A 27,892-nucleotide genomic window follows, 5' to 3' on the forward strand; every position below is an offset into this window, starting at 1 on the left:
TGGCAATATTATCTTGACTCCCATACCAAAGAATACCCAAGCAAGCTTAAGCATAGTCTCAAATTGTAGACCAGTGGCCTTAATTCTTCTATTGGTTAAAGTTATGGAAGGACTTGTCATGAAACAACTAATGGGAATATCTGTAACTTCATTCCATCTTGCACAGCTCACAATCTGGTTTTAGACCTTCTTATAATACTGAAACTGTACTTACTACCTATTCTTCTAAATATCTTCAACCATTATGGAATCTGTGGAGCGGCACACAGTTTGGGAATACCTCTCTCAGTACGAGCATTTCTCTCCCTGACGGTTTAAATCTATCTAAAATTGGATCTACTACGTCATTCAAATCTCCCCCCAGCAGTACTGGCACTTCTCCCAAGTCATGCACCTTGTGAATGATTTGTGTAAAAAAAACTTTTTCTCATAATTGTTTGGAGCATAAATGTTACATAATAATAATGGCTGCCTTTCTAGTACCACTGAAGCCAGGACATACCTCCACCCTGGGTCTACCTCAACCTTCCTTATATCTATGTTAAGGCCTTTTCGTATTAATGTTACCACTCCACCCTTCATCCCCACCGCTGGTGCATTAATAAGTTCTCCTACCCACCATCGCTTCAATTTAAAGTGTTCCCCCCCCCCCCCCCCCCCCCCCGTGAGAGATGTGTTTCTTGTAAAAACGCTACCAAAACATTTCGATCATTCAAAGCTTTCAAGATCTTCTGTCGTTTAATGGGGGAGTGTATGCCCCCAACATTCCAAGTTACTACCTGTAATGTAGTCATATTACGTTATTCCAATCCCAAAATGTGTCACTCCCAGCACCTTATCAATTGCCATATTCCAATACCAAGAGAGTGTCCCAGCCTCCACCCCCTCAGCAAACCAACCATGTGAAATGATCTCCCCCTGATCTGACCCCCAATCCTTCTCCAAATCACTGTCTAAACAGCATGCATACAGGAATTCCCCCCAGGCATCCCTCCCCCTCACAACACCTCCTCCCTCCTTCCTTTCCCTCCCCCCTCCCATCCCCGCCTCGCTAACCCCCCTCCCCTCCTCCCTTTCATCCTCATACTTCATGCACCTGTGCATTACTTACCGCATCACAGGATTAAGAGCAGCCCCTCATCACATTTACAAATACATCCCCCTTCCCAACTTCACTGTTATAGTCCCCCTCTATATTATTTACTACACATCTCCTTCTGTTCTTTATTCTCTGTATTTCCTTCATAATACCTCCGATGTCTTCTACTTCTCTTTCCAACAACCATTTTCTCTCCTCATCCTCCGTCGATGGTCTAGCATTTTGCGACGTCGCGTGCGCTGGCTTCTCCGTCATGCTTCAGTCTTTCCCAGCCTTACGTCCAGTTTGTTGCATGGCCGCCATCTTGTCCATGTAAATACTGGCTTCCTCCACTCGCTCAAAAAATAAAACTTGGCCATTATCAATCAACTTGAGTTTTGCCGGGTACATTAAGCTGAATTTATATTTCAGACCATAAAGCTTAGTACACAAGGGGTCAAAGCTCCTCTGCGCTGCTGAAACCTTGGTTGAGTAATTTTGGAAGCAAAGGACGCGTGCATTCTGATACTCCAGCTTCTGTCCCGCTCTCAAAGCTTGTAGAATTTCCACCTTATGGGCGTAGTTGAGGACCCTAAAGATTACTACTCTAGGTCGCTCCATGCCCTCTTGACGCTGTCCTAGTCTGTGTGCTCTCTCCACTTTTAATGCTCCCGCTAAATTTGTCTTTGACAGCGTTTTGGGTAGCCAAGTTTCCAGAAATGTACTTAGGTCTCGTTCTGGCAGTGCCTCTGGAAGCCCCACTAGCCGGAGGTTGTTCCTACGCGAGCGGTTTTCTAAGTCCTCCAGCTTCGCTTCCAATTCCGTGAGTCAGGTTTTCACACGTGGCTGCTCTTCTGATATTTTTGATATATCATCCTCCACATGACCCACTCTGTTCTGTACCACTTGCAATTCTGTCATCATCGCCGTATGCCTGTCTTCAAATCCCTCCAATTTGTCAAGGATTAGCTGCAGCTTCTTCCCCACTGCCTGCTCCACTGCCAGTTTTACCTCTTCTGTTATTTCTGCTGCCCAAAGAGAACTAGGAGTGGGCGATGCCGGCATGAGCTTGTCCACCATCTTTGCTTCGCGGCCATGACTTTTTTCCTTCGGATCTTTCCGAAGTGATTTAGATGCCATCCACATCTTCGACTATTTTTCAATCTTCACCAAGATTTACTGCTTGTCTTAGGTAAGATTTCTATATCCACACCGAGGGAAAGATCTTTTAACGCGTGCAGGTATTCTGGGTGCTCTGGAGCAGCTCTCTCCTACGTCCTCACTGCTCCATAACACTACCGGAAGTCCCTGATTGCAGTTTTAAAGAGAATTGTTTTATGGCGTAGGTATGTAGATGATGTATTCTTGATTTTGACAGGAAATGAGGATAACCAACGTATTCTTACTGAAATTTTTGTCCTCATATTCTTTATGATTAGGACCATTGACCATTTCAGTAGCCACTTTCTGGGCTGATCTTGTTTAAATATTTTTTTGAAGGTGTGGTCTTCAGAATTGTACAAAATACAGAGGCACAATCATTTCTTCTTTCTGCTGGCCATTCCTCTTCCTGGCTTTTGCCATTATCTTTTTTTTTTAATCTGTTTGATCACCTTAAGATCATCAGCTACAATTATCCTTAGGTCTTGAATGCACAAAAATATCCCACTCTCTGTACTGTACCTCTCCCTTGGGTTTTTGCTGCCCAAAGTGCATGACCTTACATTTTTTAGCATTAAATCTTAGCTGTCAAATTCTAGATTAGTGGTTCTGAAATATGTCCTGGAGGACCACCAGTCAGTCAGGTTTTCAGGATATACACAATGAATAGGCATGAGATAGATCTGCATGTCTACTACTACTTCCTTGATGTGCAAGTCTCACTCATGTATATGTATTACGGATATCCTCAAAACCCGACTGGCTGGTGGACCCTCAGGACAGGTTTGAGAATTGCTGTCTAGGCCATTCTTCATTTCAATAGATTCCACCTCATGTTCTCCACACCTTTCACAGAGCCTTTTCTGTTGCAGGGTTTGGTATCAGCCAGAGAGCATCAAACCTTATATGACCGCCCTTCTGCAATATTGCATTATCAGGGAAAAAGAAGATGTAGAACACAGTGACATAAGTTCAAATTTAGGACCCACTCCCCCATAAAGCCTTAATGTTAGCAAGAGGAGGTAGAGTGAGGCAACACAACTTATCTTAACAAAGATAAGTTGCAAAGAGCCCTCTGGACATCTTTCTTCAATAAAATTAGCTCAAGTCTGCCCCCAGGTAGAAACATAGAAACATGATGGCAGATAAGGGCCAAGTGGCCCATCCAGTCTGCCCATCCTAAAGTGCATGATTTCCTGCTGCCTGTAGTCAAATCTGGCCATAACACCCACAAAATTAGATGACACTCTCTCTTGACAGATACCGTCCTTCAGTAACATACCTTTGAGGAGTGCAGATTGTGATTGAAGGCAAACTCGAGCCATGGGTGGATACTAAGTGTTCTCTAAGGAGGTTGGATTAAATTTTAAGAAAAATAGGCCATTTTCTACAGTGGCAGCTTTGGAAAGGTTTGGGGGGGGGGGGGGAGGGGAAGCAAAGTCCAGCTGTAGTCAAAGCCAAACAGTAGACCCTGACAGCCACATAAATTCAAAGACCCAGCAACAGGTACATTTATCTGCTTGAAAATGATGCTGTCCTCAGATCAGCCAGTGCCAAATGGGAATAGGCACTGGGGATTGGTCATTCACCCCCCCCCCCCCACCATAATTTCACACTGCAGTATGATAAGAGGAGTCTGGGAGGACCATTTGAGCTGGGAAAGGATTGATGGTAGTTGTAGTAGGGCTTATGGCTGGCATTTAAAATTAAACACAATTCTGTTTCTGTAATGAAATAAAATGGGAAATGGTAAGTTCAGAAGCTGAATTCACAAAGAGAAGAGAAAGAGGCTTCACCATGGTGGCAAGGTTGGCTGTTAACCACTGTATCATCTTGCCACAAATAGTATTTTTTTTAATTAGTCTATTTCAATTAATTTTTTATGGGGGGAGTTTTGAAGACAATTTGTTTTTGTGCAGCATTTTACCGCCACCCTCTTCCCTCCACATCTCTCCTTCATTTGCTTTCCGCAGAGAGGATTGAGAGTAAATGCATAAGATCTCGCAAAAGTCAAATGAAAAGTCCTTGTTCTAAAAGAAATATTTTAATGCAAATGAAGAAGATGTAAACCCATCAGGCCCTTTAGCTAGTAAGTTGATCAGCCTTGGCACTGAAAGGGGCTGCTGGGCTCACTTGCTTGCACCCCACTGTTTCCAGCCTGCCTCCCTCAGTAGGACTAGGAGGAGGAGGAGGAGCTGCGGCGGAGAAAAGGTGCCCCGAAGCGACAGGCAGGCAAGAAGAGCCACATTCCAATGGGACATCCAGAGAAGTCCCGGGCAGCGTTCCACACCCCTAACGTGCAGGGAGCAGAGTGAGCTCGCCCCAGTCTACTCGGGAAATGAATGGGGCGGCATGGTAGGAGCTCTGCTCGGCTTTTCTTTGCCATGGAATTTCTTTAATCTGTTGGTATGGATGGGTCTTGCGATTGATGTAGCCTCTGATCTGTCGCCTTTATTCTACTTTTTCGCGTGGAATTTCTTTAATCTGTCGGTATGGATGGATCTTGCTATTGATGCAGCCTTTGATGTTGCTGTTGTAACTTGGACAAGTGCAAAGTAGCAATAGGCTTGGGCAGTCTGTGGTTTCTACAGTTGGGTATTATGATCTAGCCACAGGTGGGTTCACAGCAGGGTTGGCAATGGGCAAAGAGTAGCCAGGCTAGAATACTACAGTACTAGGGGATAGTGCGCTGGTATCCGATACAAAAGAAAGCTCGGGGGTGGGGGCGGGAGGGGGGCGGCTGGTGGGTAATAGAACAGTGCTATCTGCTCACTCACCTTAACACTGTCTTGGTATCCGCAAAATAACCCATTTGGAGAAAAACCTTAACACTGTGCTGCTTTCCCATCATTGCAAATTTAAGTGAACTTTCGGCAGTATTACGTACAAATTAGCGCTTTTCAAAGTGGCAACCGGCTCAATTCCATATTTATTTTAAGCAAATTATAAAAATGATTCCTGTGGGTTTTGGTAAGTGCCACCAAAACAGTACATACGCTGCTTTTTGCCTTGGATAACATTTATTGGGGGGGGGGGGGGGGGGGGGGTGGAAAGAAAGCCCTAAGTGAGGTCTGATTATTTAAATGAAACAATTCCTGCTGGCACCTGATCGATCAGACGGGGGAAAGGTTTTCTTGTTTTTTTTTTTTTTTTAATTTTTCCAGATCAACCATAGCAGATAAAATGCCGTCGTGAGATTTTAATCTACAGTCACGAAATTAGAACATGTTCTGTGGGACCTAATCTTTAGATATTTCACAAAGAATATCAACTGTATATTGTATTTATTTAAAAACTACACAAATACGAAGATTCATAAGGAAATCAGGATGCACATTTATTTAAACAAAAACCAAACGTTTCATTATTTGAATCTCTTTAGGCTTTCCCCTTTTGTTCCCTTCCATACCATCTCTCGCTCCCATCTGTTTCCTCTGACTTTACATCAGCTGATATTTCTTTAATAATTTGATCATGCTAAAGTTTTGTGTTTATACGTTTATTTTGATAAAGTCTCCAGTCTGGCCCATTGTTTTAAGTATTAAATTTTGTGCCCTTTTTTTCCCCATTTTTGCTCTTCTTTTCGCTCCATCCTTTTTTCAATATGGAACCTTGTTCCGTGAGATTTTACAAGTTCTATAATTTGGTAGAGTGTCATCTTTTAAACTTAATAGGAGTAGCCTAATGGTTAGTAAAGGAGCCTGAAAACCAGGTGACTCGGGTTCAATTCCTAATGCAGCTCCCTGTGAATGTGGATAAGTCATTTAACCCACCGTTGCCCCATGTACAAAATCAGCACCTGTATATAATATGTGGTATATGAAATCCCACCCCCTTTCTCTTTCTAACAGCGCAGGTTTGAGGAGGGGGCAACAATGAGTGTGGTTTGCTTGGACTGTTTCCTGTTGATTTTATGTGGTGCTTTTAGTTGTGTGATTACTGTACCTTTGTTTTGTACAGCCAATTGGCATGGTATATAATTTTAACTTTTATAGGATGCAAATGTAAGATCTTTAAATCAACATAGATAGGAGCTGTGATTTAATCTATATTCTCTGATTGTTACTTTGCAGTCTCAAAAATCTTGGATAGAAAACGTGTTCACAAAGAGAGAATGCGTACGCATTGTACCGAGTTCAAAGGACCCTCATAAGTGAGTAGAATGGCTTTGGTGGGCATCCTGGGCAAAAGACTGAACAGCACGGAATGAATCGCCCACCACTGTACACAGAGACATTAGTTTAATTGTATTTTCTTGTAATGTCATTGATTTTAATACCGTTCAGCTGAGATATTTTAAAAGCATAAAGGGTTAGATTCTATATATGGTGCCTGAAAAATCCATGCCAAAAAAATACCCCTAGGCATATTCTAAAAAGTACACCTAAATTTACATGTGGATTATAGAATAAGCCAAGTGACCCATCCACGTGACTAAATTTAGTCGTGGGCAGTTACGCCAAGTAAAACTTGGTGCAAATTCTGATACCTAAATTAGGCACAGACCGGGTGTATTCCATAACAATGCGCATAGATTTGAGAAATACCAATGACCTGCCCATTACATAAGTACATAAGTATTATCATACTGGGACAGTCCGAAGATCCATCAAGCCCAGCATCCTGTTGCCAACAGTGGCCAATCTAGGTCGCAAGTACCTGTCAAGATCCCAAAAAAGCTCAATACATTTTATGCTGCTTATCCTAGAAATGAGCAGTTGATTTTCCCCATGGCCACGCCCCCTTTTCAACTATGCAACTTAGAATTTATGCGCATCATGTTATAGAATGCGCTTAGAACCCTATCTACTAAACAGCACTAAGGGCACTTCAGCGTTTTTAGTGTGCACTAATGATTAGCATGTGCTAAACACTGAGGGTTTCTTATTACAAATCTGTGCGGCAAATGAGTGGAAGCCCATAGGAACTGAATGGGCTTCCTCTCATTTGCCGCACCAAGAATCAGTAGTGCGGCTTTGTAAAAGAATCCCATGGGAACATATGGGCAACTCTAGCATTTAGCGTGCACTCATTTTTGCGCACGCTAAAAATGCTAGCACGGCTTAGTAAACAGGGCCCATAGACAGCTGTGGATGTCAATTCTAATTAATGCCAATTAGTGTGAATAATTGCATGTTAAATGGCAATTATCTGCGCTGATTAGCTTGTTAATTAAGTTGCACGTGCAAATCCAGAATATATATGTAAGCCGCATTGAGCCTGCCATGAGTGGGAAAGCGCGGGGTACAAATGTAACAAAAAAAAATGATCAGATTTGTTCGTGCAACTTACTTACCTTACATGCTATATATAATCCGGGGGGGAAATGTAATAAAAGGCTTAATTCCATTGTGTCATCTGCAATGTTTCTAGCATTAGATTCTGATTAAACCAGGCCTTACAAATACATTTTAGGCATGAGAATATAGGGAAGGTTGAACCATTTTGTTATTCACGAGTTCAGGCATTACTTGCTCTTACCAGGAAAGACTATAAAAAGTTTTCTTCTTGCATTAACTGTCATGTACTTCCTGCTATACAACTATTTCCACTTGGTTGGGAAATGCAGCGATTTTGTAAGATATGTAATTGCTGTCAGCAATACTGACAGCAATTAGGAGCATCTTAATAAAGGCTTACCTTTTCTCAAAGTATTCTATTTGGATATGCACCCAACATGCTGTTTACAAATCCTGTTGTTTCTGAAATCATGAATAAGGTTGTGCTACTAGGTTCGTCTCACTAAAAAAGGACCAAATACTCCATTTGATAACCTTATAGATTTGAGTATGTGAAATCCAGTCTCCAAAAGACAGACTTATATCATCAGCAATAAGTTTTTATTTTTTTATGTTAACTTTTATTTTTAATGCAATTTAAACACCATTCAGAAAACATAAAAATTACTCATAAAAAAATCACAAATTATAGAAAATACAATATGCAATACTTAATTTTGTTATTTTGTTGTAAACCTTTTGTTATCGGTTTAGCCCACTAAATTCCCAAATTAGGGATTCAACAAGAAATAAAAATTATAAAAAAGAAAAAATATATACTATACCTAGGCAGTACAGAACATCTGCAGATAAGCTGACAAGTGGCGCTTTCTAAGGAAAGTAGACACCAACTAGGCACCCAGTTACAGAATTGCCCTCTAGGTGTCTCCCTTGTGAGATGATGCACATCTCCCACTCCCCAGAGCAGCAAATGCCTGACCCAGCTGAGTAGAGTGAAAGTCCTGAATTGGGAATAGGTCCCACTCAGGGCCAGCCTTAGCAAATGTGAGATCCTGTGCACACCAGTTTGGTGGCCCCCCCCCCCTCCCACCTGGGACTTAGGAGTGAGAAGGACGAGATGTAAGGGTTGGCCAGCAGTGCAGTGGGAAGAATATAGAGCATCAGTGCTGAGGATCAGGATTACTGAGGGGGGAGGGAGAGAGGAGACAGAGTGGGAGATGGAGATGAGAAGGGAAAAGAAGCTTTAACTTTTGCTTGACCGCCAGTTGCAAACCTGACTCAGGTAAGCATAGGGCCTCTAGGTGTGTGGGGACCTGTGCGGCCGCCCATGTTACCCCTGCCTAAGATCATCCCTGGTCCCACCTCATGGCAGGGTGCAGTGTTAGCACTGAGCCACTGGGCCGGTCTTTAATTTTCATTTTCTAAATTCTATGTTCCTCTAATTGGTACTTGTCAGTAATGTGAAATAATCGCCTGTGCATAGAGCTGGCTGTGTAGCTGAGCACCCTCCTTCTTGAACAGGTTAAAAATATTTGGGAATATGAAGGTTTGGAGCCAAGAGAATGGGGAGGGGAACTAACACTGTCACAGTCCCAACTTTATGCAGCTTGGTTGCTTTAGATATCCTGTGGGAACCTAGATGCTCTTTTATTGATTTATTTTTAAAGAAGTTCCTTAAGGTCTGTTTTCCCAGGCCTTTGGGGTCAGATGAAAGGGTTTTGCTCCTGTGTTTGAAAGTTTGTAAAATATGACTTTTCCTTTTGTCTGCTCAGTTTTATTGAGGGTGGGATAATCTGAATTTGCAATCATAAGCCACTAAGGTCTCACCATTGGAATGGCAGCTAAGCAAATATGAGTTAATAAATACATAAAAAAATTATACAGAAATGAAAACAAAGTACCAAATAGATAATTACATCATGAATACATGCAATGGCACATAAGAACTCGTAATATTTAAGGGGCCAGTATTCAAATTGATTTAACTTGGTAGGGAGGCTTCTGCCTGGTTAAATCACGCTGGCTGTCTCAACTGCTAATAGTCAGTAGCACCTAACCAGATGTTACAGGGGTGGTCCAGAGGCCGATTTGAGGTGGACTCAGAAATTATCTTGGCACCACTGATATTCAATCCAGGTGCCCCCATAGCTAACAGGGCATGTTGGGCGGCATATAATGTAATCCTAACTGTGCCTGGTTAACTTTCCAGGCATGGCACTGAGGGGCCCTTTTACTAAGCTGCGTAGGCACCTACGTGCACCCAACATGCGTCAATTTGGAGTTACTGCGTGGCTACCATGTGGCCCGTGCAGTCATTTCATTTTTTATGTGCATCCACTGTGCGCTCCAGAAAATGTTTTATTTCTGACGCGTGGAGAAAATCCAGCAGTAACTCTGACTTGACGCGCATAGATGATTACCGCATGGTAAATGCAAGAGACCTTACCGCTAAGTCGATGGCTGGCGGTAAGGTCTCAGACCCAAAATGGACACGCACCAAATTTTATTTTGCCGCACATCCATTTTTGGCAAAAATTTTAAAAAACGCCATTTTTTACAGGCACGCTGAAAAATGGATCTGCGTACACCCAAAACCTGCGACTACACTACCACAGGCCATTTTTCAGCACACCTTAGTAAAAGGACCCCTGAATATCAGCTATACTCAGATCACTGCCAAGCTCCAGAAAACACCCATATTTGCAGTGCTGGTACCCAAATAGGCCGAATAACGCCCCCTAATATTTATGTATTTATTTATTTGAAAATACATCTTAACTGCCCACCTACAATTAATAACATACTATTGTCTGAGACAGCATTTTGAGGTGTACGTCTACAAAGCCTTTTATTACTCACTATCTTTACGTTCTCTTATGTAGGTGCCTTCCAGGATGTCAGATTTGCCAGCAACTTGTCCGGTGGGTTGTCATCTATGTTTTTATTATCTTAATTTGTATGTGGTTTTGTTCCCCACTAAGACTGCTCCAGATATAGCAAGCTATAAATAAAGTTTTATTATTATTATTATTGACAAGGAAACCAGTGGTGGAGAAATTGCATAATTTGTTCTGCCACAAGCGGAAAATAAGGCTTTATAGTAACACTTAGTTTAGGGTTTCCTCATATAGATTTAAGGCTATCTAATTTCTGCTCATGTCCAGTGTTAGTGTAATAACATTCTGACAGATAAAGGAGAGTATTTGTGTCCCAGACATGACATGGAATACTTTCCCAGAAACATCTTTGAAGCTCGATGATGAGGCAAAGCAACCAGGAGAGATTTGTGAACTTTTTCCTTCCCAAAGTCTGTGAACTAATTCTATTAACCCACAAGAAATTGTGGGTTCACCAAAGAAGTTCAATGAGTATTATTTTTGTGAAAATTTTGATGCCGATTGCTGCAAAGTCATTCACATCTTCTCTAGAATTGCTGGGAAAAATTGACATCCAAAAGAAATGAAGCAATTCCAGCTAGCTCAACGCCAGCTAAAATTTGCTTGATTTTTTTTTTTCAACTTTGAATTATTCACTCAAAAGAAAGGAAAATCTAGGCAAAGCCAGTGCAAAGATATTAGATGACCTATCTGAAACTTCACCCTTATGCCTCCCCTAAAGTATTTTTCAGGGGCCTAAGCCTCTCCTGTGAGATTATAATAATTAAACTCAACAGTCATGAATATCCCAACATCACCTGACCTAGATCAATGTGTAAAATTGCATATAGGAACATCACACTTTTAAACATTAAACTTTGTTTAGTCGGTACATACATAGGGCTCCTTTTACTGACGTGTGCTAACAAATTTAGTGTGTGCTAAATGCTAAGAAGCCCATTTTATTCCTATGGGTGTGTTAGCATTTAGCATCTGCTACTTATTAGACCGTGCTAAATCCATTAGCGCACCTTAGTAAAAGGAGTTCATAATAAGGGCAATTTCCAAAAACCCTTTCTTCAGGTAAATGGCTACTTATTCAGGTAAGGGACATAGTTATCAACGTGGGCTACTATAAAGATGTGTTATTCTATCACTAGCATGTGCTATTTTAGCACAAGTCAGGGGCGTAGCCAGACAACAGATTTTGGGTGGTCCTAGACAAGAAGTGGGTGGGCACCAAGTGTTCTCCCCCCCACCACCACAAAAATATCCCAGCTGGTGGGAAAACGCTTCTTTCCACCTTGGCAGTCTGCAGCAGGCATATACTGAACACTGAGCATGAGCAGGTGCCAGTATCATGGAAAGTAGCGTTTTCGTTACCATCAAGGGGAAGTCTTCAGCTGGCGGAGCTTGGGATCCCCATCAGCTACTGCTAAACATGTGCTACTGTTGGGTGGGCCTGAGCCCTAAGTGGGTGGACCCTGGCCCACCCAGGCCCACCTGTGGCTATGCCACTGGCACAAGTTCCATTTTATGCAATGAGACCTAGGGCCCTGTTTACTAAGGTGCGCTAGCGTTTTTAGGGGACCTCTTACTAAGCTGCATAAGTGCTTATGCGTGCCCAACACGCTTCAATTCTGAGTTACCGCGTAGCCCGGATGAAAATTTCATTTTTGACGAGCGTCCGCTATGCGCATCAGAAAATATTTTTATTTTCTGGTGCATGGGCGATAATCGGCATTTGGATGCACATTGACCGTTATTGTTCGGTTACCGCGTGAGACCTTACCGCTAAGTCAATGGCTGGCGGTAATGACTCAGACCCAAAATGGATGTGTGCCAATTTTCATTTTGCGGCACGCCAATTTTCAGCCCCCCCCCCCCCAAAAAAGGCACTTTTCACAGGTGTGCTGAAAAATGATCCTTTGTGCAGGTAATTTTTCAGTAAAAGGACCCCTTAGTGCACGCTAAGGAGGAGATTCTATATATGGCGCCTAAAACATCAGCTCTGAAATCAGTGCCAACTAAAAGTATTCTATAATTGGCACCTAGATTTAGGCGCCAATTATAGAGTATGCTTAGTTGATATTTCAACGCCAATATCTACACACATCCATTTACGCCAACGAAAACCTGGTGTAAATCTCAGCACGTAGACTTAGGCGCACTGGGCCATATTCTATAACTAGGTGCCTAGAATGCCCATGAAATGCCCATTTCCCCGCCCATAACCGCACCCCTTTTTGCCTACACATGTTAGAAGTTTGGTGCATATCGTTACAGAATACGCTTAGCGAGTTGTGCACCTAAATTCTAATGTGCCAATTAGTGCTCATTATTCCTTAAGTGATGTTATCAGAGCTCATTAGCTTGTTAAGCCAATTAAGTTACGCACGGTGTTATAGAATCCGTGCCGATTTCAGCACCTAAATCTAAGAGTACTATACAGTGGCGTTCCTAGGGGGGCTGACACCCGGGGCGGATCACCAATGCGCCCCACCCCCCCGGGTGCAGCGCCCCCCCCGGAACAGCGTGATGCCCCCCCGACGAAAGAACCCCCCCCCCGTGTGCACGCCGCTGGGGGGGGGGGTGCCGAGCGCCTGTCGGCTCTTCGTTGTCATGCTCCCTCTGCCCCGGAACAGGAAGTAACCTGTTCCGGGGCAAAGGGAGCATGAAAACGAAGAGCCGACAGGTGCGCGGCACCCCCCAGTGGCGTGCACCCGGGGCGGACCTCCCCGCCCCCCCTTGGTACGCCACTGGTACTATATAGAATCCGGGGGTAAACGCTATGGGTGTGTCTAGCATGCCTCGAGAAAGGCAAGGACAAATCAAACTGGGGTATACATATAAAGTATCATATACAATGTAAAATCAGTTTATCTTGTTGGGCAGACTGGATGGACCGTACAAGTCTTTATCTGCCGTCATTTACTATGTTACTATCAGGCTCATTTTCAAAAGAGAAGGACGTCCATCTTTCGACATAAATCGGAAGATGGACGTCCTTCTCCCAGAGACATCCAAATCAGTATAATGGAAACCCGATTTTGGACGTCTCCAACTGCAGTCCGTTGCAAGGACGTCCAAATTTCATGGGGGCATGTCGGAGGCGTGCCTAACACTTGGGTGTTAGGGTCTTTGACCCATAATCGAAAAAAACAAGGACATCCCTGACGAACACTTGAACGATTTCACCCAGATGTGGTTTTTTTTTACGAATGAGGCACAAAAAGGTGCCCGAAATGACCAGATGTCCTCAGGAGAGAATCGGGGATAACCTCCCATTACTCCCCCAGGGGTCACTAACCCCCTCCCACCCTCCAAAAACATCTTTAAAAATATGTTGTGCCACCCTCTATGTCAGCCTCAGATGTCATACTCAGGTCCATGACAGCGCATGAAGGTCCCAGGAGCAGTTTTAGTAGGTACTGCAGTGCACTTCAGACAGGCGGACCCAGGCCCAACCCCCCCCCCTGCTACATTTGTGGAGGAAACAGTGAGCTCTCCAAAACCCACCACAAACCCACTGTACCCATATATAGGTGCCCCCCTTCACCTGTAAGTGCTATGGTAGTGGTGTGTACAGTTGTGGGTAGTGGGTTTTGGGGCTCAGTACACAAGGTGTGGGAGCTATGTTCCTGGGAGCATTTTATGAAGTCCACTGCAGTGCCCCCTAGGGTGCCCGGTTGGTGTCCTGGCATGTCAGGGGGACCAGTGCACTACAAATGCTGGCTCCTCCCACTTCCAAATGGCTTGAATTTGGACATTTTTGGCATGGACGTCTTTGGTTTTGAAAATTGCCGAAAGTCAGAAACGTCCATGTCTAGGGATGTCCAAATCTAGGGACGTCCAAATTTAAGGATTTGGACGTCTCTGACGGTATTTTTGAAACAAAAGATGGACATCCATCTTTTTTCAAAAATACGGTTTTCCCTGCCCCTGGATTTGGACGTTTTGCAAAGACGTCCAAATCGCAACTTGGACGTTTCTTTCGAAAATGCCCCTCTGTGTTTACTATGTTACTATGTTAGTGCGTGCTAATTTTTAGCATGTGCTAAAAATGCTAGAGCATCTATAACACGGCTTAGTAAGCAGGACCCTAACTGGGGTTAACATTGAAGTAACATGTTAACGGTAGCCCACGTTGATAACTTCCTTAAATGGGCTGTTTGAAATTACCCAGTCTCAATGGAGGTAAAAGTAAATGCTGGTAACTTATTCTCTCCTTGATGTGGGCTGGAAACATGCTATTGACCTGTTTTTTTATTTTATTTTATTTATTTTATTTTTGGTCAGTTATGATGTTTTACTTTGTTTTCATAAATGCACATGTCAATGCATTTTGAAAACTATAATTAAAAAAAAATTATGTGACAATGGTTCTTTGATGTCAGAATCTATTGCTTTGTTTTGACTGCAGCTGCTCTTTGCCAGCTCCCAGAAGTTGCCGCCCTAGCTGACTCCCTGTTTTACTGAATGGTTAAATTACGTTTTGTTTCTTGTACTACCTTTTACAGTTCCGTGCAGGGTACACGTCAAGAGCTAGGTATACCTAGCAATTACTATTCAATTTAAATCACATCAAAGTTAAATAAGGCAGCATGAATTCGTGGAACAGAAAAGTTTTAACATCCTTTCTAAAAAGAGTTGAGGGGCGTTTTTGAAAAGATGGCCAAGTCAGAATTGGTAGCAACACTAATCTGTTCAACAGCTAAGAACGCTGTATGGAAAAATTGAGATCTGACAAGATGCAATGTCATCACAAGAATATGTGATGCCACAAGAATATGTGATACCAAGACGTTGGTGAGGCCCCACCTGAAGTATTGTGTTCAGTTTTGGAGGCCGTACCTTGCGAAGGATGTTAAAAAAATGGAAGCGGTACAAAGAAAAGCTACGAGGATGGTATGGGAGTTGCGTTCCAAGACGTATGAAGAGAGACTTGCTGACTGAACATGTATACTCTGGAGGAAAGGAGGAACAGGGGTGATATGATACAGACGTTCAAATATTTGAAAGGTATTAATCCGCAAACGAATCTTTTCCGGAGATGGGAAGGCGGTAGAACGAGAGGACATGAAATGAGATTGAAGGGGGGCAGACTCAGGAAAGATGTCAGAAAGTATTTCTTCATGGAGAGGGTGGTGAACGCTTGGAATGCCCTCCCGCGGGAGGTGGTGGACATGAAAACGGTAACGGAATTCAAACATGCTTGGGATAGGCATAAAGGAATCCTGTGCAGAAGGAATGGATCCACAGAAGCTTAGTCGAAATTGGGTGGCGGGGGGAAGAGGGGTTGGTGGTTGAGAGGCTAGGATGGGGGAGGGCAGACTTATACGGGGACTGTGCCAGAGCCGGTGATGGGAGGCGGGACTGGTGGTTGGGAGGCGGGAAATACTGCTGGACAGACTTATACGGTCTGTGCCCTGAAAAAGACAGGTACAAATCAAGGTAAGGTATACACATATGAGTTTATCGTGGGCAGACTAGATGGACCGTGCAGGTCTTTTTCTGCCGTCATCTACTATGTTACTATCTTGTTGGATATTATAGGAAAGTTGATGTATGGCTCCTGATGAAGCATGTAAAGTGAAACGGGTTTGGCCACCGTCGAGCCATAGCTAAGTGCTCAACAATTGTTTGTTACATAAAAAGAAGAGCATGTTTGAAAATAAAGGAAGATTGGAATTTTAAATACATTGTGTTGATTATCGGATTAAGCATTTATGCTGGACTCTTCACTTGTTACATAGTAGATGACGGCAGAGAAAGACCTGCACGGTCCATCCAGAATTGTCAAGTCAGAATTGGGACATCCTATTTATAACATCCCAAAAAAAAAAAAAAAGTCCATCTCACAGCCATTTTCAAAAAGGAAATATGTCAGCGTTTCCTGATTGAAGATACATGAGAATTTCTAAAATGAATGCCAAAAATCCAGGAACAAGGACGATCTGGCAACATTTTTATATAAATGGCCAAACAGACATCCTTGCAGAGCAGACGGGCAGCCTAGTGGTCAGTACCGTGAACTGTAAACCAGGACACCCAGGTTCATATCCCCCTACAACTCTTTTATTTAATTTATTTTTAATAAAGTTTCTTTATTAAGTTTTCCAAAACAGAATTCAATAACAGCCTATTATCAACTTACATTCCAATAAAACAACTTTTTTATTTTAAATGCTGAGCCCTCCAGGAACAGGGAAATACCTACTGTACCTCAGGGGCATAGCCAGACCTTGACTGGGGGAGGGGGCACATTTTAGTCCACCTCCCCGCTGCTGCCGCCCCCTCCCCCACTGCCACATGATGGTACCTTGGCTGGCTGGTGTCCCCAACCCCCGCCAGCTGAAGCGTTTGTCCTGCACTAGTCTCGCATTGCCTGCCCTGCTCTGTTCTCAGTCGTGCCATGCATGCTCAACTTAATGAAACTGAGCATGTGCAAAGTTTCAGGTTACTTCCTGTTCCGGGGCAGACTCAGAGGGAGCAGTGAACACATGCGAATTGCGAAATCGGACTGAAACAGGGCAACAGGCGCACGCCGCAGGACCCCCCCCCAACGGCGTGCACCCGTGGGGGTGTCATTTCGCTGGGGGGGGAAGAGGTGTCATTTTGCCGGGGGGGGGGGGGGGGTCATGCTGCACCCGGGGGGGGGGGCGCATTGGTGATCCGCCCCGGGTGTCAGCTAGGGTCGGAACGCCACTGCTGTATACCACTTCAATAGCCTTCAGCCTTGCAGTTGTCATAAATATTTAGGTACAGTAGAGATATGTCTATTTCTGGAGGTCTCACAATTTAACGAAAAAAAAAAAAGCTGAAGTGGAAATTAAACCTAGATATCCTGGTTTATAGTCCACTGCGCTGTGACCATTAGGCTGCTCCTCAGACTTGCTTTCTGCTTTGTTCAGAATACCCATAGTACCTGATGCTGTCATAGAGCCTGATACTCCTTTCTGGTTTCACTTTCAGGGCAGAGGGAGGGAGGGAGGGAGGGAGACGGCAACCACTGGGAAATTCATGAGGGGCATGCCTTAATCTCTTTGGTGGTTAGATGCTCAATCAGAGCACCTTTTTGTACCCTGGATGTGACTGAAACAGATCTAAATATGGGCGTTTCTTCCCATTCGATTATCGTTGTTGGATGTCCTAATTTTGGGCACCCCTTACTCCCACCCATAACATGCCCACAGCACATCCTCTTGCTATTTGCAAACTGCAGTGTAGGATGTCCAAATTCTGCCATTCCAAAATTGCAGTTTGGACTTTTTTGGCAGATGTGCTTTGGCAGATTTTGTTTGTCCATGTGCTTTGAAAATGAGTCCTGCAGGGTTCCCGTGGAAGTGTAGTGCCAGGCCAGCCTACCTATCCTTTCCTTGTGTTTCTAAGCTAGCTTGGCAATTACAATAGATTAACAGATATGGTTGATAGCATTGAAATCCCTATAAGCACTGAGAGGGGAAGTTATCAACATGGTCTACTGTTAAGTTGGGTTGTTTTACCACAAGTCAGGTTATTTTGGTACAGGGGTCGGGTGAGGATGGAGGAGATTCCAGTGGGGATGAGTGAAATTTCTGTACCCGTGCAAAACTCTGTTCTGCATTGTTTGTAACTTTTTACACAAATAATCAAGACATCCCACATATAAGACATTATAGTAATCTAATTCTGACAGAAAAACTGCCTGTATTAACAACTTGAAATGATCATATTGAATAAACTTGCAGATTTTCCATAGTTTCCTTAAGAACATAAAATACTTTCTAAGGGGTCCTTTTACTAAGATGCGCTGAAAAATGGCCTGCGGTAGTGTAGGTGCATGTTTTGGTGCACGCAAATCCATTTTTCAGTGTGCCTGCAAAAAATGCCTTTTTTAAATTTTTGCCAAAAATGGATGCGTGAGAAATTCAACTTGTCGCACGTCCATTTTGGGTCTGAGACCCTACCGCCAGCCATTGACCTAGCGGTAAAGTCTCATGCGGTAACTGGGTGGTAATGACCTACGCGCGTCAAATGCCACTTGGCGCACATCTGATATGCGTGTCCGAAAATAGTTTTTCAGATGCACGTATTGGATGAGCCAAAAATGAAATTACCACAAGAGCCACATGGTAGCCAGACGGTAACTCCATTTTGGCGCATGTTGGGCGCATGTAGATGCTTACGCGGCTTAGTAAAAGGGCCTTAAGTAATTCACTTGTGGCTCCAAAGCAGATTCCAATTGATAGTTATTGATACCTATTATAAACTATTGATCCATTCACAGTTTTTCTGAAGCCTCCAGTCCTGAAGCTAGGAACCTTAAATTCATGCTAGTGGCAATAATTAAAGTAGTATTCAAAACACAAGATTAATTGTTTCAATATAACATTTCTTGGCAGGTGTTGCTGTGGCTGCTTAGTCTGGCAGCATGCTTGGAGCACTCTCAATGCTGCCATGAAATATTCAGAGATCAAGAAGGGTGAAACTCTTAAAGAAGAAACTGAGCAGTGGTCAGTAGAGACACACACGGAAGAAAGTTCAACTGATGCATATGGTGTCATTAATTTCCAGGGTGGTTCACATAGCCACAAAGCCAAGGTATAGACTAAATCAGAGATTTTCAACTTTTTTCATCTCACGGCACACTTATACAGCGCTTAAATTGTCAAGGCACACCCCCACCTCTTTACCAGTATTTGACCTTCTTCCCCTCCCACACCCACACATGGTCCAGCATTAAGTAATTTTATAATCTGCTTTTATGTTGCATCAAGTTTTGATTTTATAATTTAATATTTCTTTGTAAACCGCTTTGTTGACTTTGTAAAAGGCGGTGTAGCAGATAAAGTAATAAACTAGTAGAAAGTCTCACAGCCTGAGCTGGCTTGACTTTGCTCTGCAACTTTTCTTGCCCTTTTTTCCATCCGTGGTCCAATTGAATGGAATTTACCATTTACAATTTACCATTGCGACTCAAGTGTAAAGCCAGTGGTCCTGCATTTCGGAAACAGCTCAGAGACTTCCTCTTGTTTAAGGATTTTTTCTGCTTTGATTGATTGTTATATTTGTAATCTGTTTGATTCTGCTTTTTTTTTTTTTTTTTGCTGAATGCTGGATAAGGGCGGAATAGAAGAAAATTATAAATCTAATCTCTAAATTTTGCAAAGAGCTGAATTGTTTTAGAGTTTAGTTGAATGCTTGAAAGTGGATTTGCTTGTACTCAGTTTCATTTTATTATTATTCAGAATAATATAGAGGTCATTTGAAAATGCTTGTGTGGTATCTGTAAATAGTGGATTTAAATGTGTAAACGGCCCAATGCATCAAGTAACAATTTTTAGAAAAGTTGCAACGTATATATGTAGATCCCACAGCATGCAAAGTTTTGAATGGGGTGTATTGTAGGTGTGGTTTGGGTGGACCAGAAAAGTTTTGTACATCTGATTTTGCAATAGCAATATTGGCCAGATGCTATAAATGGCATGCAAATTTCTGCATGCAAAACTGCGCACTACCCTGAGATGCATGCGCAACTAAATTGGCTAACAAGCCAATTAGCACTAATAATTGGGTGTTAATTATTGGCATTGACGACATTTTTGATTTGCACATGCATCGTGCTAAGCGCTATTCTATATTATTATACAAAGGCATGCTAATGTTTTTAGCGCACCTGCTAAATGCTAGAGACACCCATAGGAATATTTAGGCGTCTCTAGCATTTAGTGCACACTAAAAATGCTAGTGCGCCTTTGTAAAAGGACCCCGTAATGGGTAACTCAAAAGGGGCAATGTGTACACGAAAGATGCACGCGGTATTATTGAATACTGGGGATCTGCACCTAACTTATGCATCAAGGTTTGCACCAAGTTTCAGTGGTGTAAACCTTCATGCCCAAAATTTGGTGCAGAAATCAGCTCTAAGCGTTATACTATAAACTGCTTGCAACTTGGAGTGCCACTTGGATTTTTTCAGCGCTATTTATTTATTTATTTATTGCATTTGTATCCCACATTTTCCCACCTCTTTGCAGACTCAATGTGGCTTACAATATATCATGAATAATGGAAATATATAATGAAATAGACATTTAGTATTATGGAAAGAACTTGGATAGCATGATATTAGTATAACAAGCAAGTATTATAAGACAGTACTGGTGAATCTAGTCCTATATGCATACTTGAAATCTAGATGCTGGCATGTACACTGGTACTGAGTTGGGTGTATCAGCAGGAGTGATTGAGGAGACAATTGTATTTACCTCTCAGGGGCAGACTGAGATTTGTCTGGGTCCCTGGGCACTGAGGGTGGTCTGGGTCCCCCACCTGGCCACTGTCTGACACCCCCTACTGCCATAATGCTGCCCCCTACTGCCACAGCCAACACCTCCACTGTCCTGGTCTTACCCGAAGGGCCCTGGTAGTCTAGTGGTCTCTGTAGGGGGGGGAGGAGCATGTTCTTTCCTGCCCTCTGCACTGCCGCTATTCCCTCACCTGCCGGCGCCACTGTCTAAAATGGAGCTTCACATTTGTGTTACCTGCTGTGGAAAGTAGCAACATTCAGCTAAAGCAGAAAGATCTTCATCAGAGTAGACCTAGTCACTAATTACAGACCACTTGCTAAACTTTCTTTTCTTTCCAAAGTTGCAAAACAGGTTGTAGTTAACTATCTAACCAGATTTCTAGAGATACATTAAGTATTACATTCTAACCAGACAGGTTTTCACCCACACCAAAGCACCGAGAGAGCTTTGCTAGGGATGCTTCTGAATATCCAGACAGCACTGACCAACAACAAAACTGTTGTTCTACTCTCACTAGATCTAACCACTGCATTTCATATGGTGGATCTTAAATTGCTTTTATCTCATCTGGCGGAAATAGGAATATCTAGAGCAAGTGCAAAGTGATGCATGTGAGAAAGTGGAACCCGAAGTATAGTTATGTAATGCAAGGTTCCACATTAGGAGTCACCAACTAGGAAAGGGATCTAGGTGTCATCATTGATAGTATGTTGAAACCCTCTGCTCAGTGTGTGGCGGTGGCTAAGAAAGCAAATAGAATGTTAGGTATTATTAGGAAAAGAATGGAAAATAAAAATGCGCCATGGTGCGACCGCACCTCGAATATTGTATTCAATTCTGGTCACCGCATCTCAAAAAAGATATAATGGAATTAGAAAAGGTACAGAGAAGGACGGCACAAATGATAAAGGGGATGGGACGACTTCCCTATGAGGAAAGGTTAAAGTGGCTAGGGCTCTTCAACTTGGAGAAAAGACGGCTGAGGGGAGATATGATAGAGGTCTATAAAATAAAGAGTGGAGTGGTACGTGGAGACGTGAATCGCTTGTTTACTCTCTTCAAAAATACTAGGACTAGGGGGCACGCTATGAAGCTACAAAGGAGTAAATTTAAAACATATCGGAGAAAATATTTCTTCACTCGGCGTGTAATTAAACTCTGGAATTCGTTGCCAGAGAATGTAGTAAAAGCAGTTAGCTTAGTGGGGTTTAAAAAGTCTTTGGATGACTTCCTAAAAGAAAAGTTCATAGACTATTATTAAAATGGACTTGGGGAAAATCCACTGCTTATTTCTAGAATAAAAACAAAATAACTATATGGCTTGACTTGCTCCTATTGTAATGTAGGCTACTAAAATATACAGATTGGGGAGAAAATCACTAAGAATACTTGCAGTTAACAACAAGGTGGAGTCTCATATCTTTTTGCACGGATATTCATATCACTCCCCTGGTGACTCTATCGACATGCATAGGTTTAATCATCGACTAAAACCACCTCCACCCTAATGTTGTAATTGCAAAATATAACTTGTATTGACACACCATAATGTGCAAATATACATGAATATATACCAAACAAAAGACACTTAGCTTAAGGAGCATGTAAACTCCATCATTCAGACTGGCGTGTGTAGAAGCCCCGACAGTGCCTGTTTCGCTATGCTTCTTCTGGGGGAACCCACACCATTTGGCCTAATAACACAAACCATAAAATACAAAGTGTCATTCTCTCACCACCACTGCAAATATTCATAACGTTCAAATCATTAACGTGGACTTACTGAATCGTGTCTCAACACAGCTGCTTAGCTGTTAATATAAAATGGCACCTCTGCTCTCTTTAAAATCTACAAGCTACCGGAAATAATTGCCAATCTCTTCCGTAGCGGGAAACCTTGAGTGCTCACATGAAACTGCCCCATTGTAACATGGAATTGAGGCCCTCGGGTTCCACCGTATTTAACCAGTGTATCCAGAAGGTCTCACGTTGCAACAATTTCCTATTGTAATCACCTCCTCTGATAGCTGGGTCAACCCGTTCGATCACCTTACATTTAAGATCTTCAAAACTGTGACTTTTAGCCACACAATGTTGAACTAAAGGGGCACCCAAATTACATGCATTAATCCTCGATTTGTGCTCTATCAATCTAGCATGAAGCGATCTGATGGATTTGCCTATATATAATTTGCACATTATGGTGTGGCAATACAAGTTATATTTTGCAATTACAACATTAGGGTGGAGGTGGTTTTAGTCGATGATTAAACCTATGCATGTCGATAGAGTCACCAGGGGAGTGATATGAATATCCGTGCAAAAAGATATGAGACTCCACCTTGTTGTTAACTGCAAGTATTCTTAGTGATTTTCTCCTCAATCTATGTATTTCTAGAATAAGCATCATAAAATGTATTATACTGTTTTGGGATCTTGCCAGGCACTTGTGACCTGGATTGGCCACTGTTGGAAACAGGATGCTGGGCTTGATGGACCTTCGGTCTGTCCCAGTATGGCAATACTTATATACAGTGGGGGAAATAAGTATTTGATCCCTTGCTGATTTTGTAAGTTTGCCCACTGACAAAGACATGAGCAGCCCATAATTGAAGGGTAGGTTATTGGTAACAGTGAGAGATAGCACATCACAAATTAAATCCGGAAAATCACATTGTGGAAAGTATATGAATTTATTTGCATTCTGCAGAGGGAAATAAGTATTTAATCCCTCTGGCAAACAAGACCTAATACTTGGTGGCAAAACCCTTGTTGGCAAGCACAGCGGTCAGACGTCTTCTGTAGTTGATGATGAGGTTTGCACACATGTCAGGAGGAATTTTGGTCCACTCCTCTTTGCAGATCATCTCTAAATCATTAAGAGTTCTGGGCTGTTGCTTGGCAACTCGCAGCTTCAGCTCCCTCCATAAGTTTTCAATGGGATTAAGGTCTGGTGACTGGCTAGGCCACTCCATGACCCTAATGTGCTTCTTCCTGAGCCACTCCTTTGTTGCCTTGGCTGTATGTTTTGGGTCATTGTCGTGCTGGAAGACCCAGCCACGACCCATTTTTAAGGCCCTGGCGGAGGGAAGGAGGTTGTCACTCAGAATTGTACGGTACATGGCCCCATCCATTCTCCCATTGATGCGGTGAAGTAGTCCTGTGCCCTTAGCAGAGAAACACCCCCAAAACATAACATTTCCACCTCCATGCTTGACAGTGGGGACGGTGTTCTTTGGGTCATAGGCAGCATTTCTCTTCCTCCAAACACGGCGAGTTGAGTTCATGCCAAAGAGCTCAATTTTTGTCTCATCTGACCACAGCACCTTCTCCCAATCACTCTCGGCATCATCCAGGTGTTCACTGGCAAACTTCAGACGGGCCGTCACATGTGCCTTCCGGAGCAGGGGGACCTTGCGGGCACTGCAGGATTGCAATCCGTTATGTCGTAATGTGTTACCAATGGTTTTCGTGGTGACAGTGGTCCCAGCTGCCTTGAGATCATTGACAAGTTCCCCCCTTGTAGTTGTAGGCTGATTTCTAACCTTCCTCATGATCAAGGATACCCCACGAGGTGAGATTTTGCGTGGAGCCCCAGATCTTTGTCGATTGACAGTCATTTTATACTTCTTCCATTTTCTTACTATGGCACCAACAGTTGTCTCCTTCTCGCCCAGCGTCTTACTGATGGTTTTGTAGCCCATTCCAGCCTTGTGCAGGTGTATGATCTTGTCCCTGACATCCTTAGACAGCTCCTTGCTCTTGGCCATTTTGTAGAGGTTAGAGTCTGACTGATTCACTGAGTCTGTGGACAGGTGTCTTTCATACAGGTGACCATTGCCGACAGCTGTCATGCAGGTAACGAGTTGATTTGGAGCATCTACCTGGTCTGTAGGGGCCAGATCTCTTACTGGTTGGTGGGGGATCAAATACTTATTTCCCTCTGCAGAATGCAAATAAATTCATATACTTTCCACAATGTGATTTTCCGGATTTAATTTGTGATGTGCTATCTCTCACTGTTACCAATAACCTACCCTTCAATTATGGGCTGCTCATGTCTTTGTCAGTGGGCAAACTTACAAAATCAGCAAGGGATCAAATACTTATTTCCCCCACTGTACTTATGTATCAAGCACTGCAATGGTTTCATTCCTATCTTTCTGACAGGTCCTACCAAGATCTTTAGCAAGAGGAACTATCTGACCATTTTGAGCCCCCTTGTGGTGTATCTCAAGGTTCCCTTCTTGCGCTAGTATTGTTTAACATCTTCATGTCTCCACTGGCTTTTTTGATACAGACATTGGGTCTATTACCATATATTTATGCCAATGATGTGCAAATTGTTGTCCTTTTGGACACTTTAGACAGTTCATCCTTTGCAGATGTCAGGGACGTTATTGCAGGTGGAGACCTGGCTTAATCTACAAAGCAACCTACGCATCCAGCTTCTCCTATATAAGCACACAACTATGGAACGCATTACCAAAAGCTGTGAAAACAACCTATGACCAGCTAAACTTCAGGAAATCACTAAAAACCTACCTATTCAAAAAGGTATACCCCACCGACTCAACATAGATACCTACTCTCTACAACACAGCAAAACCAAAGCTCGAAATGGATGCTATATAACCTTTCCTCTCCTCAACCCCCATTGTACCTGACACACATATATACGGAAAGGGAAATGGGACTTGATATACCGCCTTTCTGAGGTTTTTGCAGCTACATTCAAAGTGGTTTACATATATTCAGGTATTTATTTTGTACCAGGGGCAATGGAGGGTTAAGTGACTTGCCCACAGTCACAAGGAGCTGCAGTGGGAATTAAACACAGTTCCCCAGGATCAAAGTCCACTGCACTAACCACTAGGACACTCCTCCACTCCACTCCTCCTTATTCGACCACAATATCACCTTGTATTTGTTTCTCTACTGGACTTGGCGAATGCCTTTACAGTACTATGTAAGCCACATTGAGCCTGCAAATAGGTGGGAAAATGTGGGATACAAATGCAACAAATAAATAAATAAAAACAAGTTATCAAGTATTCAGTAAATCTCAGGGTTCTAGGCGTACTGCTGGACTCTAACCTCTCCTTTAGGGATCATATATCATCAGTCATTAAGGCTTGCTTTGTCAGACTACAACAGATTAAGTTGGTTCGGCATTTGCTTGACCAAAAAGCACTGTGTGTTGTAATCCATGTTGTAGTCATTATACACTTAGACTATTGTAATGAGCTCCTCAGGGGCATTTGTCATAGAGAGATCAAACTGCTGTAACTGATACAGAATGTTGCTGTGAAGTTACTTTTCCATTCTAAGAAATACAATCATGTGACCACCATTGTGAAGGGCCAAACACTGGTGGCCAGTAGAATATCATATAACGTACAAAGTACTACTACTGGCATTTAAGATTCTCCATAGAGGTTCTCCTCAATTTTTGTCACCATATCTCCTGCCCTAAAACCCAGTGCAGGCTCAGTGCTCTGGTCAGCAGCATTTATTGAGTATTCCCTCACTTCGGGTTATACCATCCCGTACATTTCGGGAACTGATGTTCAATGTAGTAGGACCCACACTGTGGAATGCCCTGCCTGTAATATTGTGTAAGGAACCCTCTCTCTCTTCATTTAAAACTTTGTTAAAAATATGTGTTTCAGACAGCTTTTAATATCTGACTTATTTGCTAATATGTTAGACTGCTTTGATCCTGGGATCCTGCAAGATATAAAAGGCTTGCTGAACCTTTCCTTTTTATATTTGTAGCCCGGGCCTTGTGGTCCCCCCTACACCCCCCCCCCCCCCCCACCACCATGGGCTAGCTCCAGTTCCCACCTGGGCCCACAAAACAACAATATAGTTCAGATCACACTCTCTCTCACACTGATGCTTGATTTCCCGTCCCAGTCTCCAGCTCAATTTTTCACCATTTGCCCCATGTTGGGCATCTGTTTTGTGTTACCCAGGTCTCGTCCCTTTCTTGGTCCTCTCAATCTGGTTCTGGGGTATCAAGATGGTCTAGGTTACACTTACTGGGACTCTATTCAGCCTTTGCCCCTAACATCACTCATACCATCACACCTTTCAACCAGCGAGTTTGGGAGTTGGTTAATGGTCCAGAATAGCGATCCTGGGTGTTGGGAATGTCTTCTCAGTCTAGGCATTCTTTGTATCTTGCTCTCCAAAGATCACTCAGTGCTCCAGAGGTCTTATGAAAAAGCAACTCCAACTTTACTATGACTTTCGTAATCAGGTAGTAACATGCCAACTCTTGGATATTTACAGTCCCATTCACCAACTGGCAGGATGAAATGATCCACTTCAAATCACTTTCTAACTTGCTTCACACTGTACATATTTACAGAACCTCATGTCCATTACCCATCCTTTTGTGACAGGAAGAAATACCTGTATTTACGCACCTAACTGCCATCAGTTGGGTGCCAGCATTTACACCAGCCTTTGCCAGACGTAAATGTTTGCACCCAAAGTTAGGTGCAAAATGCATACTAAGCTATAAAGGTATCTGCATTCAGATCCCCCTTTACAAAATATTATCCCGCCGCCACCTTTGAGCATCATTTATTGAATCTAGGCCTTAATGTCTGACTACTTGAGAAGCTCTTTCCTTTTTTTTTTTTTTTACTTCTCGTGTATTGCCATGGCTGGGAACATATAAATTTCCCAGCTGTGACATCATGTGAGAAATTTATCTGTGGCTTACAAACTGAACCAGGAGCTGACTGGCATGCCTTAGCAAATTTCTTGCAAAATGGCAGCTAACCTGTATTTTTTTTTTCTTTATTTTAATTTTTTGTGCTTGACCATATCCAGTGCATGGTCTGATAATCTTCCCTAGTCTTCAGAATTTTTATCTGGCAGATCCATAGGAAGGGGTCTTTTAATTTTCCTCCTTCTCCATTAAAGAAGTCAATCAAGACCATGGAATCTTGGTTATGAATGTGCTATAAACAGCAGTGGAAGTCAGAGTAGGAGCAGTGGCTAGGAACGCCAACTGTTTGTACTCTGTGATTTTGAGCTACATCACTTTTATGCTTTTACTACAATTCCCCTGAGAAAAATAAGGTTAGCAGTGTTCTCCTGATAATGGCTTTTATGCCGAAACACGGCCTGTGTTGAGGACATCTTGTTTACTTCGGAAGAATAAACTGTTTTGTTTCACCCATCCTGGTATTTAGTCTTCTTCCACTTCTAAGTTCTCCTGTTGGTTTT

General features: G+C 42.8%; 1 protein-coding gene across 2 annotated transcripts in view; it reads left to right on the forward strand.

The window, feature by feature from the left end:
• Positions 1–4,526: 4,526 nt before the first annotated feature.
• Positions 4,527–27,892, forward strand: part of LOC115459808 (transient receptor potential cation channel subfamily M member 7-like) — a 214,101-nt gene continuing 190,735 nt past the window's right edge. For both annotated transcript variants that reach the window (XM_030189591.1, XM_030189592.1), the window contains exons 1-4: positions 4,527–4,594; positions 6,313–6,392; positions 10,362–10,400; positions 18,740–18,938. In XM_030189591.1, coding sequence (XP_030045451.1) covers positions 4,592–4,594; positions 6,313–6,392; positions 10,362–10,400; positions 18,740–18,938 — 321 coding nt within the window. In that variant the 5' untranslated portion in view covers positions 4,527–4,591. The remainder of the gene's footprint in view (positions 4,595–6,312; positions 6,393–10,361; positions 10,401–18,739; positions 18,939–27,892) is intronic.

The sequence above is a fragment of the Microcaecilia unicolor genome, chromosome 1, assembly GCF_901765095.1.
Source record: "Microcaecilia unicolor chromosome 1, aMicUni1.1, whole genome shotgun sequence".
NCBI lineage: Eukaryota > Metazoa > Chordata > Amphibia > Gymnophiona > Siphonopidae > Microcaecilia > Microcaecilia unicolor.